Consider the following 14,871-nt stretch of genomic DNA (forward strand, 5'->3'; position numbering starts at 1 on the left):
AATATTATTCATTTGTATTATGTAACTTTTTAACAAATTAGATTTTAGTCACCTAATTATGTTAAAAATGTTTTGCCAATTGTATTCGATTGTGTTTTGCTGTAATGTATTAGAAAGTAACAAACATATATATATATATATATATATATATGTTTATGTATTATATAAATATGTGGAAAATATTGCAAAGTGATTCATTTTTAATTAAAAGATTTTATCATTTTTTTAGGCCATAAAAAATGTGATGCTTCAGAGCAGATACATGTGAACATATTTAGAACAAATGATGGTATGAATTATTTAATTGAAGCTTCCAAAGAATTATGTAAAACAAACCATAATTCTTCTAGTGTTACATTGAACCTTCTTGAAGATGTTTTACAAGCTAAGATTAAAACTACGGATCCAGATTTAGCTATTATATTTGGTGATACTTGTTCCAGTTTTGGTTTCTTGCCTTGGCATGTAAGAGTCACAGAATTTTTGTAAGTATTTTTATTTTCAATACTCTATCTATTGAAGTCATTAATATACAAGTGTTTTAAAACAACTAAATTTATAAATAAATATACATTTTATTCTGGTCAGAACATAATATATGTTACCTAGATCTTTTTGGTCATGGATAATATAAAAGAAACTGCTGCAATATTTTCCTGAAAGGAATAAGGTCAACCATAGGAAAATTTTGATCAAAGTGGCATTTCAAATGATTAAATTAATGATTAAAATTAAAGTGGTAGTAATTCATAATAATATATAGAAATATGTTAATTATTTAAAGTAATAGTGATGGTAGTTAATGGGGAGGTAATATATGTGGTTTATTTAATAATTCTTGGGACAAATGACCTAGAGAAATTATTGTTGTTTATTCAGTGACAGTGAGACTAATGGTACTTTTCAATATAATTCCTGGCTACATTTAGATAGTTGTTTTTTTTTTGTGAATTTTCTTATTTCATTAGTAAAGAATTGTTCACGTTGGTGTCCAAGCCATTCTTGTAATTCTTTTTTGGCCTGCAGATTGTTGCAATACTTGGTGCCAAGCTAAAACTTTTAGGGAACCAAATAAAAAAGTGGGTTGTGTGATCTGAATTGTAAGATGGATATGACAACTCCTCCTAACCAACATTTGAATACTTTGAGTGGTATGTGAGTGGGCATTATCAAGCATTATTATTATTATTATTTGAAAGAGAACCCTTGTTCTCTTTCAAAAGTTTCCTCCTTATTGTGGGTTTTACTTTATTTTCTGCCATATCACAATAGTATTCACTATTGATTGTAAGTTGTTCTTCAAATAATTACAATAAATTGGGTCTTTATAGTCGCAAAACACCATTAGCATCATTTTACCAGCTGACTTGTAGGTTTTGAATATTTTCCTGATGGGTGAATGCTGATGTTTCCAGATCAGATTGGTGAATCAAAGTTTCATCACAAATTATTATGTATTCTAAAAAAAGGATACCTTCTGCTAAGAACCATTTTTAAATTCTTACAATATGAATTTGGGTGTCTTTATGATTTTGAGTCGACTTAACTCTCAGAATCTCTTTGAACATATTTTGTGGTATTTTAGCTTACCATGAAATGGAAATTGTTGATACTTGCACTACAAATTTCAGAAGTTTCTCACCTTATGGATAAAACCATTAATGTGATTTTGTAAAATGTCAATTGAAAATTCCATCTGTCTTTCGTTATGAAGAAAATTGTTGACACTTTTTCTACCCGATTTATCTGTTCATTCCACTTTTAAAACTTTGCAAAATTTATTAAACCTATATACATTTTTTATCATATTTTTTTAACATCTATGAATGTATTTTGGCCAGTTTTTACACTTAAAGAATATAAAAATCTTATTTCTGCATGCTCTTTTTCCGTGGTACACATTTCAGAGCAGACATTTATGAAATAAACAAAAGAGGTATAATAATGAAAATTCTTTTTGAAGAGCTGATATTTTCTATATTAGAGGTGTCAGTTTTAATTTTAGACAGTTTCTCAGTTTATTCTATTAAACATTTTTCACTTTGTCATTTACCTTTTTGATTATTGATCGACCTTGATATAAATAGAATCTGCACACAATAAAATGGAAACATGAAGGTTTTAGTTAATTGATAATTATTTTAGTTAATATTTAAGTAGACATTGAATGAGTGATTGTTTATAGAAAGACATATTGGACATTATATCAAGATATATTATTTAATGTGAAAAATGAAGCCTGACTGAAACCACATATTTCATCACTAAGAATCATAAAAATTTGAATATCTGGCTTGTTTTAAAGCTTATCCGTTTGTTTAATTAATTGATGTGTAACAACGGTAGTAAAGACTTTTTAATACAGTTTTTAATAAAACTTTTCAGCTTTTAATTTTGGTACTTATTAACGCCACCGCAGCTACAGCTTTATTTAAAAACAAAATAGTCAATCGGATTTCGGTGGAAAATGGGCTAAATAATTTTATATTTAGAAAATTCTAAATATAGAATTTAACATAGATTCAGAACAGTCTCTTTATTAATTTTAATAATGGTTATTTATATTTATTTATTTTATAAATATAATTTAACCAAATTTAACCTGCGCTCGCTTTGCTCGCTAACCTTGACTAATTAACAGGAGTGTTTTGATTGTTTAAATAATAAATAATTGCAATAATTACTGAATTTATTTAATAAATTTGTAAAAAATTACGGTATTAATTAGTCAAGGTTAGCGAGCGTAGGTTAAGTTTGGTAAAATTATATTTATAAAATAAATAAATATAAATAACCATTTATTAAAATTAATAAAGAGACTGTTCATTTTCCACCGAAATCCGATAGACTACTTTGTTTTTAAATAAAGCTGTAGCTGCGGTGGCGTTAATACGTAAGTGCCTAAATTTTCATCCATGTTACTTCTAATTTTCACTTAAGATCATTTAAAAAAAGTACCTCCTGCATTTTTTTTTAATTTAATAATTTTGTTTCATAACCATGTGATAGCTTAATTAATCAATTAATAAAAAAATTAAAGCACTGTAAAAAGAGCAACGTTGTTAAAATTTTAGTAGAATTTTTATCATTTTTCTCATTCTTTATTTTAACATCTATTTTACCAAATTTTAGATAATTGTAAATTAAAAACAATTTTAGAAAATTTTTTATAAAATTAATCAGCTACAAAAATTATAACTTCAATTTTTTAAATATACTTTAAACTATAATTATTATACGTAAATTATATTTTAATTTTATAAATGTTATAATTTATGTTACAAACTGACATTTTTATTTTCAAAGAGCCGTTCAATACTTCATAAGTTGCATAGAATCAAATGAGAACTGACAATATAAATTTGTAGGTTAAGTTGATTGTTATTGAATGCACGTGTATACATCATTAAAATTCATGAAAAATCATGTAAAATACTGACGTCAATACTGCATCTTACAAATTTGCACAGTGTATATTTTTTAATTACACTTTAAAACGCTATTTAAATAAATAATAATATAATATTCTCAATAAGTGCGCAATTCTAGCACACTCGGCAATGCTTTGCTATTGCTAGATTTGAGTATACATACAAATTAAATGAACACAATTGAAAGTTTCATAAAACCTTAAAAACAATGAACATTAGGAACTTCACAAAATTTAACCTTTCACTTTATAAAAGTCAGAATGTAAATAAATCCAAATGGCAAAACAAAAACACTACCTATCGGATTTAATTCACACCACTCTCTAATCACAGTATTCGGTGGAGCCACAGTTTTGAGAACAAAGTACCAGAAGTGGTTGGAAAACCTTTTTGCAGCAGCCTTACCAATCTCTGGATCAATATCCTGATAATTTATCAGTTGATGCATGAATAGGAAATGCATGATAAGGTGCTCTAATTGCTTCTGATGAAAGAAACCAGGCTCAAACGTACACTTTAGCAAGAAAAATACATATTATTCTTAAAAAATTCTTCTCCCTATAAGATAACTGGAATTGATTTTGAAACAGCTATATCTTGAATGCAATTAGATTGGTCTTTTTAACTGTTAATAATTTTCTAAAAATTAAAATTGTGTTGCTCCCAACCAGTAATCCTGTTCCAATCAATAAAAAACTGGGCTGTGCAAAACTTTAGTACAATTGCCACTTTTAGTTGACGGTGTTTGAGGGTCACTAGGCGACCCTCAAACACCTTCAAGGTGGAACGTAATATACACAACGATTAATTCCATTCAAAAGCAGTATACTCTCTTTCTTATCTCGGCCAATTTCTTTCTTCTTCTTAGAGAAATTTATGTAGATGCATCCAGGACCCCAACAATTGTTTAAAAACATTCTGATTAAAATTTTCAAAAGTTAATTCGAAAAATTCCTGAAATACGAGGGCAGTTTCAAAAGTAACCTCCATTGTAGCATAGCGCTAATTCTTAGTGGCACTGTCATTGACACATTGATGTATTCTCTGTGTCAGTGTGCTTTCAGCTATGTCAGTGTGAACTGTATACTTTAGCCCGTTCGCTTGTTATAACCTAAAACATGAGCGCTGCAATAGAAAATCCTGTGAAATGCGAGGTGCGTGCTGTCATAAAATTTCTTTGGCCACAAAATGTTTCGGCAGCAGACATCTATTGTTAGTTGTGTACTGTGTGTACCTTATTTCCATGTAAGAATTGCCCATTTCCATGTCAGATGTGTATCCAGTAATTACAAATATTCACATGTTTGTTTCTTTTCTAAACAATCACAATTTGTTTCTCAGTTTTGTTGGATACCTAGCTACGTAGAACACCCAGGTGATAGATGAACTGATGCATTTCTTAGTTGTACGCTGGCAGTTTTTGAGAATAGTGCTATTCAAAGTAATAATGCTAATGAGAATAATTATTTTAAGAATAATGCTTTGTCAAAAGTTGGCTAGGCAGTTAGGCAAATGAACTATTGACATTTGTTTATAAAAGGTATCATATTAAATCTATTCTATTTCCTTGAAGTCAACAGTGTGGGATTGCTGCCATGAAGAAGTTGCTTTCTGTGTTTGGGATAAACTAGGGTAATGTACCTCATGTCATCTGGGGAAGAGCCAGTATTCCCTTGGATACTGCTGCTTAATTGCTCATATTAGGTGGCAATGTATTATAGGTCTAAACTAGCACACAGAATGAGTATTGTTTTGGGTGATGAGACAAACTGAAAACCTTTTAAAATTCTTAAAATAAGTTTGACTTTTATCTCAGTTTTAATTTGTTTTTCTGTTATTTTAATTTTTTTGGGGAAGGAGCTTTTAAGCTTCATCCTTAAATAGGTGTAGTTCCTATTTATAATTTAATTTTTTTACGACATCTTACATAATTTATCTTTTGACAGAAATAAATTTTCATATCCTTTTACTTTCAAAACTCATCTCTTTATTGGAAGCTTACATTACACTATGAATTGCTTACGTATTAAAAAATTGAATTGTTTATTTTATTTAAATAATTTTCTTTGTTGTTATTTATCCCTTTTATCTTCTTAATTATGTCTCAAACGTTTCTTATAATGTTTTTTAGTTTGAAACAGTTCTGCATTGTTTCATGTCTTTCAGATGGGTAATAATAACCTATCTGGTTTTTCAGTTTAAAAAAAAATTATGTTTACAAATTTCAAAATGGTTATATCATTATTAAATCATTAATATCTTTTATTAAATAAAATCATAAACATTTTTTTATGAACAGAATGTAATGAATTTGTTTAAAATATGATTTCAAAAAATCAATATCTGGTGGAAGTCTGATGCATTAACAATAATTTTTTCTATATTTTTCAGGCATTTCCATTCGCATCATAATATTACTTCAAGAGATTTTATATCATTGTTAGAAAAATATAATAAATGTGAACAAAGGTTTGGAAAGTAGCATAAGGTAATATTTATAAAAATACTGGTCTTGATAAATAAGTGTTATGTATAAGAAACTTAACAAAGACGATATAATAAATATATTTTTATTTATAATGCATAGGTATTGTTTATTATTAAATAAGTGTTATTTATCATTGTTGTATTCCATGATACTAATTATAAAATAAGGTTGGTTATGGGTCTATTATAAAAAAAATATTTGTTTAAAAAATAAAACAATTGAATTTTGTTAAAAATAAATAGATTTTATTTTAACTTCTAATTTTTAACCTAGTTTATGTAAGTAGTTTTTATATTAGTATTTACTTCTATGTAATAAATAATACCTTTTGCTAGCAATATTGCTTGATGCTATTTTCCATCTGTGCATAATTTAATCTGATTTATATGTAAAGTAAAAATGAAATTAAGTAGTATTAAATATAGCTAGCATTAGGAATTATTCAGTAGTATTGATTTATTCACTGCTTGCCTTATATGTATTTTTGTCTAAAAGTATAATGCATTTAGGGTAATTCATATAAAAGCTGTTTGCCTGAATTTATTTCCTTCATTCCTTCAGATGTGATAGACTAATTCAAAATAACTGATAGAGCTGGGTAACATACTATGGTTGTTGGTTAGTCATATCTGTCATGAAGATAGTGTTCAGCAGGGGATTGTTGTAGTTGAGGCAGACATATACGAAACCAATAATGAAAGTTTATATGTTTACTTTTATTGATTGATCGATAAGGATCAGGAATAGGAGGCCTGGATTTTCCCAGTCACTACTTGGATATTTTTATGGAACATCCAGATAAGAAGTTCCTTGAACAGTTTAACTGGAAAGCATACCCACTCAACTAGAAAGTTGAATGGCCTACCCAACTCCCATGGCACTTGCCTACAGAAGGAGTAAAGGGCAAGGAAAAGGGAAGAGGGATGGTCGACCCAAAGAGGTTTGCTTTTGATTGGGGTTGATTACTGTAGTTTATTTATGTTCCTTATGTTTCTCTACTGTTTGATTGTTTATTTCTTGTGTTAATTAATTAATTTATATAACTCCTATTCTTTGGAGATACTGAGAAACATCATAATTTAAATAATACTTAAAGCCTGAAAAAGCTTTAAATCACAAATGTGATCAATTGACCCAAATTATATTACAGTAGTAGAAGCTCGATTTCACTTAAAATATTTATTAAAAAAAATAAATAGCTAATTAATATTTATTTTTCTGAAAATAGTAAGTAAATTAAAAAATGAAAAAATTTGGTTTGTTATATTTGTTACTGTTTGTACTATATAAAATTCTACAAAATTAATTTGAGGTTGGCCACATTTTTAATCCATACAATTTTCTTTAAATTAAAACAGTATCCTACTTATTAGGTTTCTCGTGAGGGTAAAATATTTCTGTTTAAATCAGGTTAATAAAGCCTTCTCCACATCCTTTTGTTGTCTTATCTGTACTTCTTTTTCACTTGTACTCTTACTTTAAATTTTTATTTAATATTATCCTGATTTTTTGAAGTTATACTGAGAGTCTTAGAAGTTAGTACTAATAAAATAACTAAACACCAAATTTACTTTAAATGAAATCAGGAAAGATAAATGAAGACTCAAAATAAAAGTCTACTATAAGAGTGTGAAGCAAGAACTAATGCAATAAACTGTACTAAATAAAATATACTGAGAACTTAAATAAATTCAGTTACAAATTGTAACTGAATTCAGTCAATTACAATGAAGTAAACTCCAAAACAAAATATCCAATGTGAAATAAAATAGATGAAAAATAATATTAAAATGGTATATAAATGTAAGTGTCATTCACTTTCTTAGCAACATCAACTCTATGTAACAATAACTAATTTACGTTTTCTGTAATACTATTCACTTATTTGACCATTCACTTGCAGTTAAAGATATTAAATACTTCTTGCACAAAGCAGCAGCTGTCTGTCCCCTGATAAGTTTAAGTAGTCTAGCTGTAACTGTTCAGTTTGCTTGCTGTAAGCCATATCTTTTTATAACTGATGTCTTAGTAGGTAATATGCACTACATACTTTTACTTCATATTTTCCTATTTTTAAAATTCCAGAAATATGTTGTACATTATAATGGGGTAATTCAGCTTTTTTATTTTTCATTGAAGACGTTGCTTACTATTTTAAGCAATATTACACAATTCTTCCTCTCAACTACCACATTTTCAGACAATATTCTAAAATTACAGTAAATTAGAAAAGAACTTTCAAACATACTTGCAAATGAATCAACATATCTGTAGACAAAAACATAATTCAGTTTACATTTAATTCATTACCGTTAAAAACCATTTATTATTAAATTTACAGAAATCTTTTTCATTATATATGTAATACAAAGTTAAACTGGAGCTGTAACTAATTACACGATACTTCACTTTAAATAAACAAAATTTTTCAAATATTTTTAAAAATGATTGGTTTGTGTGACAAGGTAGATGTGATTGGAAGTACATAATGACTTCCTCAGAAAAATTTGCTCAGGAAAAAATAACACTAATAGCTTATATATAACTGATATTTTTTTGCAAAAATTTCAGAGGGAAAGAACAGAAAAAAATAAAGCTAATTTAATATAAAATTATTATTCTATAAAGATTGGCAGTATGGAGGACTGAATCCAAAATGAAATTACCATTTTACAATTATATATCAAATCTTGTTTTTTGACACTGGCAGTTAAAAACTTATATCATTATCAAAAAATAGATTATTGTTTAAAAAAAATCATGATTTGTAGATTATCTAAGGATTTTTAGACTAAAAAGCTGTTAAGTAATTAGTTATTCTAGCAATTAATATTGTATAAATGGTATATTTTTGTACCATTAACCTCTGTTGAGTGTCAACAGCATGCACTGAAACTGTATCCGTTCATGGGAATATTTTATTAAATGTTGCTTTGGCACTTATCTCATTTCACATTGTTCAGTTTCCTAGATGGTTTCTCCCGCAGACATTTCAAATGTTACAAAGTTTCAGGTGGTATGGATGCGTCTTACCCATGTTTCATTATATGTAATTATTAAACAGAATAGTTATTAGAATGTATCAATCCACAAGGCACAGAAGAAATTATATTCATTTTAGCTAACATTTTGTAATCTAGAGATCTTTTTCACCCTTCTCATTTTGGAGTATAGCTGCATTCTGAAAATAAATGTATGTTGTAGATATTGTATATCTGGTTATACATTGTAGTTGGTGTATAAAAGTAACATAACAAAATAACTAACAATATCCTGACCTATTGGTATATATAGATTGATGTTACATTATAGTTTTTATAATAAAGTTACTCATTGTGGTATTTTATTAATGAAGGAAGTGTAGGAATTGAACACATGGTTGTATAAACATATACTTCAAAAGCTACTGTATATATACAATTAAAATAGCATAAAATAACTATGATACAATAGATGTATTTCATTTGTAGTATGAAATAATACTTGTATAAAGAATGAAGATGTGTATATTTCCAATTTTTGATTTTATGTAAGTTAAGGCAAGCAGTTAATATTGAGTTGTAATTTAAAAAAAAATAATTTGCTTTATTTTATATATATATATATATATATATATAAAATTATAAGTTAGTTAATTTATTTAATGATGTATATATAATTTTTTATTTTAATTTTAACAAATCACAATTTTTTAAAATTGTATTATATACCCTTACTTTAGTTGCAAGTAAAAATAAGATAAGTAGATAAAAAATTCAAACTTCTTTCATTTTTTAGAAACCAAACTGAAGTTTTATTTTATTTAATTTTTCCTGTCTTAGTGTAGTATCTTCATACTGATTAAATAAATTGCATTTTGCTGAGAAATTACTTTTTTGTTATTTTATTGTAAAATAAAGAAATAATAGCAATAAAAAGCAAATAAGATGTACATTTGCTTAGATAAAATTTTTATTAATTTTAATTTTTTTCCTAACCTTCCCATTTTTAATTATTTTCATAAGTGTAAGTTTAAATTGTATATTTGAAGTGATTTTTTTTTTACCTAAATATGGAAAAGTAAAATAATCTTATCTAAGGATATCTGGTTTTGAACCTTATCATTATAGACATGTAGAAGATAGAAGATTTGATTTGCAGTAAAATTAATGTATGTTGAAAGCATCAATTTATGGAGCAAACTAGTACTACTACAAGCATGAAGATTCATAGTTCAGCTAATTCTCTTAGCCAAAGTGTTTAGACATCCACTTTCTAGATAATTCATTCTCAGAGTTATCCTATTTTATCCTTTTTCTATTAGGTATTTTCAAGATTTTTATTTACATAAGTTTTTTAATTTTTCTGCATTTGATGTATTCACATCACGTTTTTTTTGTTGTTAATTTTATCATTGTAAAAATAGTTTAACAAAATAGTATTTTAAATAGTTAAATACTAACTACTCAGTATATGCCGGGTATTATAAAAATTGCATGTTAAGATGAATATGTATGTATGTTCAAAAGACTATGCACTTTGAACAAGTGTGTGTCATATAATGTGTCTAATGCACATCTATTTTGATATAATGATGTGTCTGTTGTAATATGCTTTGTATATAGAAAATTTAATTATGTTTTTGAATGTGTTACTATCTAGTACCTACATGTGTGAATTTATTTTTGTAAAATTAAAGTAAAATAATGAATTATGTAATCTAAACTAGATATTATTGCATCATGACATGAAGTTAAAAGTGATAAAAATGACCAAACCCAGTTATTATTTATTAGTATGATATGTTCATTTATTAATTGAAGTTTTTATTGTTATTACTTTTTTTTTTCTAAAATCAATTGATTAAACTTTTTGTTGAAGCGCTATTTGGTATCAAGATGCTTAACAGATGATTATAAAGCAAATATGACATTCAGTGGCAGCTTTAACAATGAAGTAATTCATAATTTTTCTTTTTGTAAGTATACTTCCTTCAAGTTTGTGCATAACAAAAGTTTTTCTGGAAGTGTGTATATAATCTTCTTTACATATTACTCTTATTTAAAAATTTATAAAATATTAAAATAAAATTGAACATTGCAAAAACAAAAGTAAACTAAGTTACAAGTTAAGTAAGGTTACTTGTAAAAATGTTGACTTAAGTATATAACTCCAGTTTCAATGAAAACGAATTCCCAGTTGCAGGATAAAAATTTATCTTTGCAATCTAAGTACTAAATTAAGGGGTAAATAAATATTTAAGTGTCATAAGTTGTGTATAAAGTAAATCTGATTATAATGATTAATTAAAAATTTGAAATTAACTTTAATCCCAAATACCAAAATGATTCTAAAAAACTGGAAAATTAAAAAATTATTTTTATAGTATGATTGTTATTATGAGTGGTTATCCGAAAGGTAAGCTCTGAAGGGCTTTTAAAAATTATCAAAAACACTTAAAATTTTTATTGTTTTTTGAAATACAAATTTTATTCAATTTTTTACATAGTTCTTGTCATTGTTGAGTCACTTATGATAGCGGGACGTCAGAAGTTGTATCCTTTTTTCATAGATTGATGCCCCCTATGATCCAAGTCGTGTATTAATAGATTGTTTGACTTTGTCATCGTTGTGGAACTGTTGGCCAACAAAGAAGGTTTTAAGACACAGAAACAGATCATCACTTGATGCAAGGTCTGGTCCATATGGGGAATGATTGAGCTGTTCCCAAGGTGAAGGTCATGAGAAGATATTGCATTGTGTGATTGAGCGTTTTTGTGAAACAACACAATGCCCTGGGTTAGCAAGCCTTGTCTTGTTCTGAATTGCATGACAATTTTTTCAGAATTTCAAAATAGACATCACTACTATTAATTCTGTAGCCTTGCGGCTAGAAGTCAAATAGTAAAACTTCTTGTAGTCTCAAAACTTGCTGTTGATCTTCAGAGTGGAAAAAATTAGCTTGCATTTTGTTCTTCTGTACGTCAAAGTGTCTTCCTAGTCAATTTGTGGAATATGGCTATTCCATAAATTGTTGTTTCATTTCAAGCATTATATGTGACACCTATGTCTTCTCCCTAGTGACTATATGGCTCAAGACCTTGTTCTTTTTACTCAGTCAAAAATTTGAATACTCTGCCCAGTTATTTCATTTCATGCTTTTTTGTAGGCATCTTAGGCATGCACACAATTTTTCGATAATTCAATTTCTCAAATGCAATTTTGTGTAGAAGCAAACGTGAATTTTTTGGAAAGAGATGCATGATTAATTATCTGTTCTCTTTAATCTTGTCATCAATTGTATGTACCAAATTGTCAGTACCTGCTTCATTCATCATTGTGTCCTTTATAAAACAATTGTACCCTTCTTCATTCCATTGAAATTACTTGTTGCATTTTTCATAAATGTTGCAAATCTGACTGAATTTCAATCAGCTTGATGTTCCTTGCATACAAGACACCCACACCACGGGTGTCATAATTTTCTTAATAATTATAAGCATACAGAGTAAAAACCTGTATAGAAATGGCATCAGTCCCATCCTATCATATTGGTAACTCAGCTTGTATGCATAAAATTGCAATTATAGCACTGCAGCAGAAATATTTAGCAACAGAACTTACTTTTTGGATATAGTTGATATTATTATTATTATAATAGCATTATGAACCGTTTGAATTTGTGTATTGCATTTTAATATTAATTTTTAAATTTATACAGAGATCCTGCTCTTAGTCCTTACAGTCAGTTTCTGAAAATTCAGAAGCTGAATGATTCCACACTAAGCACTTAATGGGAAATGAAAAAAAGATACTTGTTCTGCTAGGAACATATAACAAGAGATGTAATTTGTAATTCAGATTTAAAGATTAAGTTTTACATAACAAAATTAATACTAATGATTTAACAAAAAAATCATTACAAAATGTATATTGAAGTAATAATTAAAAATTACTGTGTAATTTTTATTTTATTTATTTACAGTGTATATTAAAAATTGAATGAAGTCAAATGATTTCTTAAAAGCTAGGACAGCCTTTGCCTAGAGGAGGAATTCTGTTGAATTTAATATAAACTGTGCTCACTATAATTCTATTGTAATACATTGTAACGGTTATATTGTGATGAAAGACATAACTAAAACAGAATAGAGTGCTGTGTAAAGTAGTGCAATAATTTGTCGAAATTTAATATATAAGCATAAAAATAACTAAATGAGACAAAAATGTTTTAAAAATCTAAGTAAAAAAAAGAGGATAAATAAGTAGAAAATTTAGATACGATTGCCTAGCGAACAAAAGTGAAAAAAAAAACAGCAGAAACTAAGATGAAAATTTAATTAAGGAGTTTAGTAGTATTTAATTATTATTTATGTATTTAATTAAATTTAAATTAAATAAAATTTTAATTTAATTTTTATGTAAATATTTTATTACTTATTTACTTTGTATGCATCTTGTACTATAATGAAAAGATACGACCAAATTCCTAACCACAGTATTTCATGTCGCAAAAATAGAAAAAATAAATAAAAATAAAAAACAGTATATGTAGATATGTAATATTAATTACTGACTACTTCTTTGGGTATATTATAATAAAATTGCCTTCAGATGTGTGATGAACTACTGTGAAAAAATTGAGCATATCCTGCCTGTGGAGGGGGTTAAAAATTTCTTAGATTGCGATTATGATGTGTGCTAATTTAACATGGAATTTTTAGGGATCACTGTATTCAACCTGTTGTTTTTTTTTTTTTTTTTTTTTTTTTTTTTTTTTTTAGTTCGGTCGTTGTTTAAAATTATTTATTCAGAATGAACTGTAAGATGAATCTATAAAGGAGAAAGTTATTTGAAATACGTGTTAAGTGGAATAAATATATTTAAGCAATAAGCAAATATGTATTTTATATTTTGTGTAATATCTTTATTTACTGTGTAAAAAATTATACATTAACTTGAATCCTTATTTTCTGATGATGCTTTCAATAAATCTGTATACCAAACTTCTTACATTCCATTCTTTGACTCAAAGAATAATGTATTTTTTTTTATATTTCTGTTGTATTTTGAGTTATTCCTACCCAAATGTCTAATTCGAGGCTGTTTAAACTCCAAAATGTTTTACCCAAGAGGATACTGTTCAATAAGTAAGAGATGAGAAAAATTTCATCAACAGTAATAGATATTGGTGTTGGTAATTTATGTCACAGTTAAATCACAGAATGCACAAAGCTTGACATACTCCACAATACAGATATACTTCATATATACATAGTTTCAATTGTATTATAAGTTTCTGTTCTCTGATAAGACAAGTTCATCTACCAATTGACACCCTCAGCTGTTGACAGATTCCAGCAATTGACAGATTGTGACTTGATTATAATGTCCTAAAATTGGTTGGTTCCTTGGAGGTAAATGATATTTACTGTATGTATATATATATATATATATATATATATATATATATATACATACAGTATATATATATTTATGCGTGTGCGCGTGCACACACACACACACACACACACACAGTAATTGTAGACCTTGTTTCTGCTATTGTTATATCCTTAAAGTAAGTAATAAGTGTATCGATTCATTGGCCATAATAATGTAACCAGATTTACATAGAGGATCACTTATTAATCATCCAAACCCCAATAACATTTTATTTATGCACTTTGTTTTATGATATTAAAATTCAAGTATCTTCAGCTTACAACTGGTTGATACTTTTAATAAATATATAAATCATAAATCAACGAAAACCTTACAACTGATGGTTCAGACTGCCCCATGATTTAATCAAGTTTTTATACATAGCATAGTTTATATATTTCAGACATGTACAAAAATCAATTTAAAAAAATAACTGGATATTTCTATTCTTTTAAATCTAAAAAGAAGTAAAAATAATAAAAAGTAATGTGTGACAGATAATTCTTTTTTCATTTTAATTTTGGTTGTCAG

At 27.1% G+C, this 14,871-nt stretch overlaps 1 protein-coding gene across 4 annotated transcripts in view; it reads left to right on the forward strand.

Moving 5' to 3' along the window:
* Positions 1-14,871, forward strand: part of Tango14 (transport and golgi organization 14) — a 35,349-nt gene that overhangs the window by 16,636 nt on the left and 3,842 nt on the right. For 2 of the 4 annotated variants that reach the window (XR_012757202.1, XR_012757204.1), the window contains exons 3-6: positions 230-485; positions 5,823-5,919; positions 10,780-10,876; positions 12,884-13,904. Coding sequence is in view for 1 of the 4 variants with exons in the window: in XM_075371697.1 (XP_075227812.1) it covers positions 230-485; positions 5,823-5,913 (347 nt within the window). In the remaining 3 variants the exon portion in view is untranslated. Of the gene's footprint in view, positions 1-229; positions 486-5,822; positions 5,920-10,779; positions 10,877-12,883; positions 13,905-14,871 lie in introns of those variants that run through there. The other 2 variants (XR_012757203.1, XM_075371697.1) reach the window with 2 other exon arrangements.

This window comes from Lycorma delicatula, chromosome 7 (assembly GCF_047948215.1).
Source record: "Lycorma delicatula isolate Av1 chromosome 7, ASM4794821v1, whole genome shotgun sequence".
In the NCBI taxonomy this organism is placed as follows: Eukaryota; Metazoa; Arthropoda; class Insecta; order Hemiptera; family Fulgoridae; genus Lycorma; species Lycorma delicatula.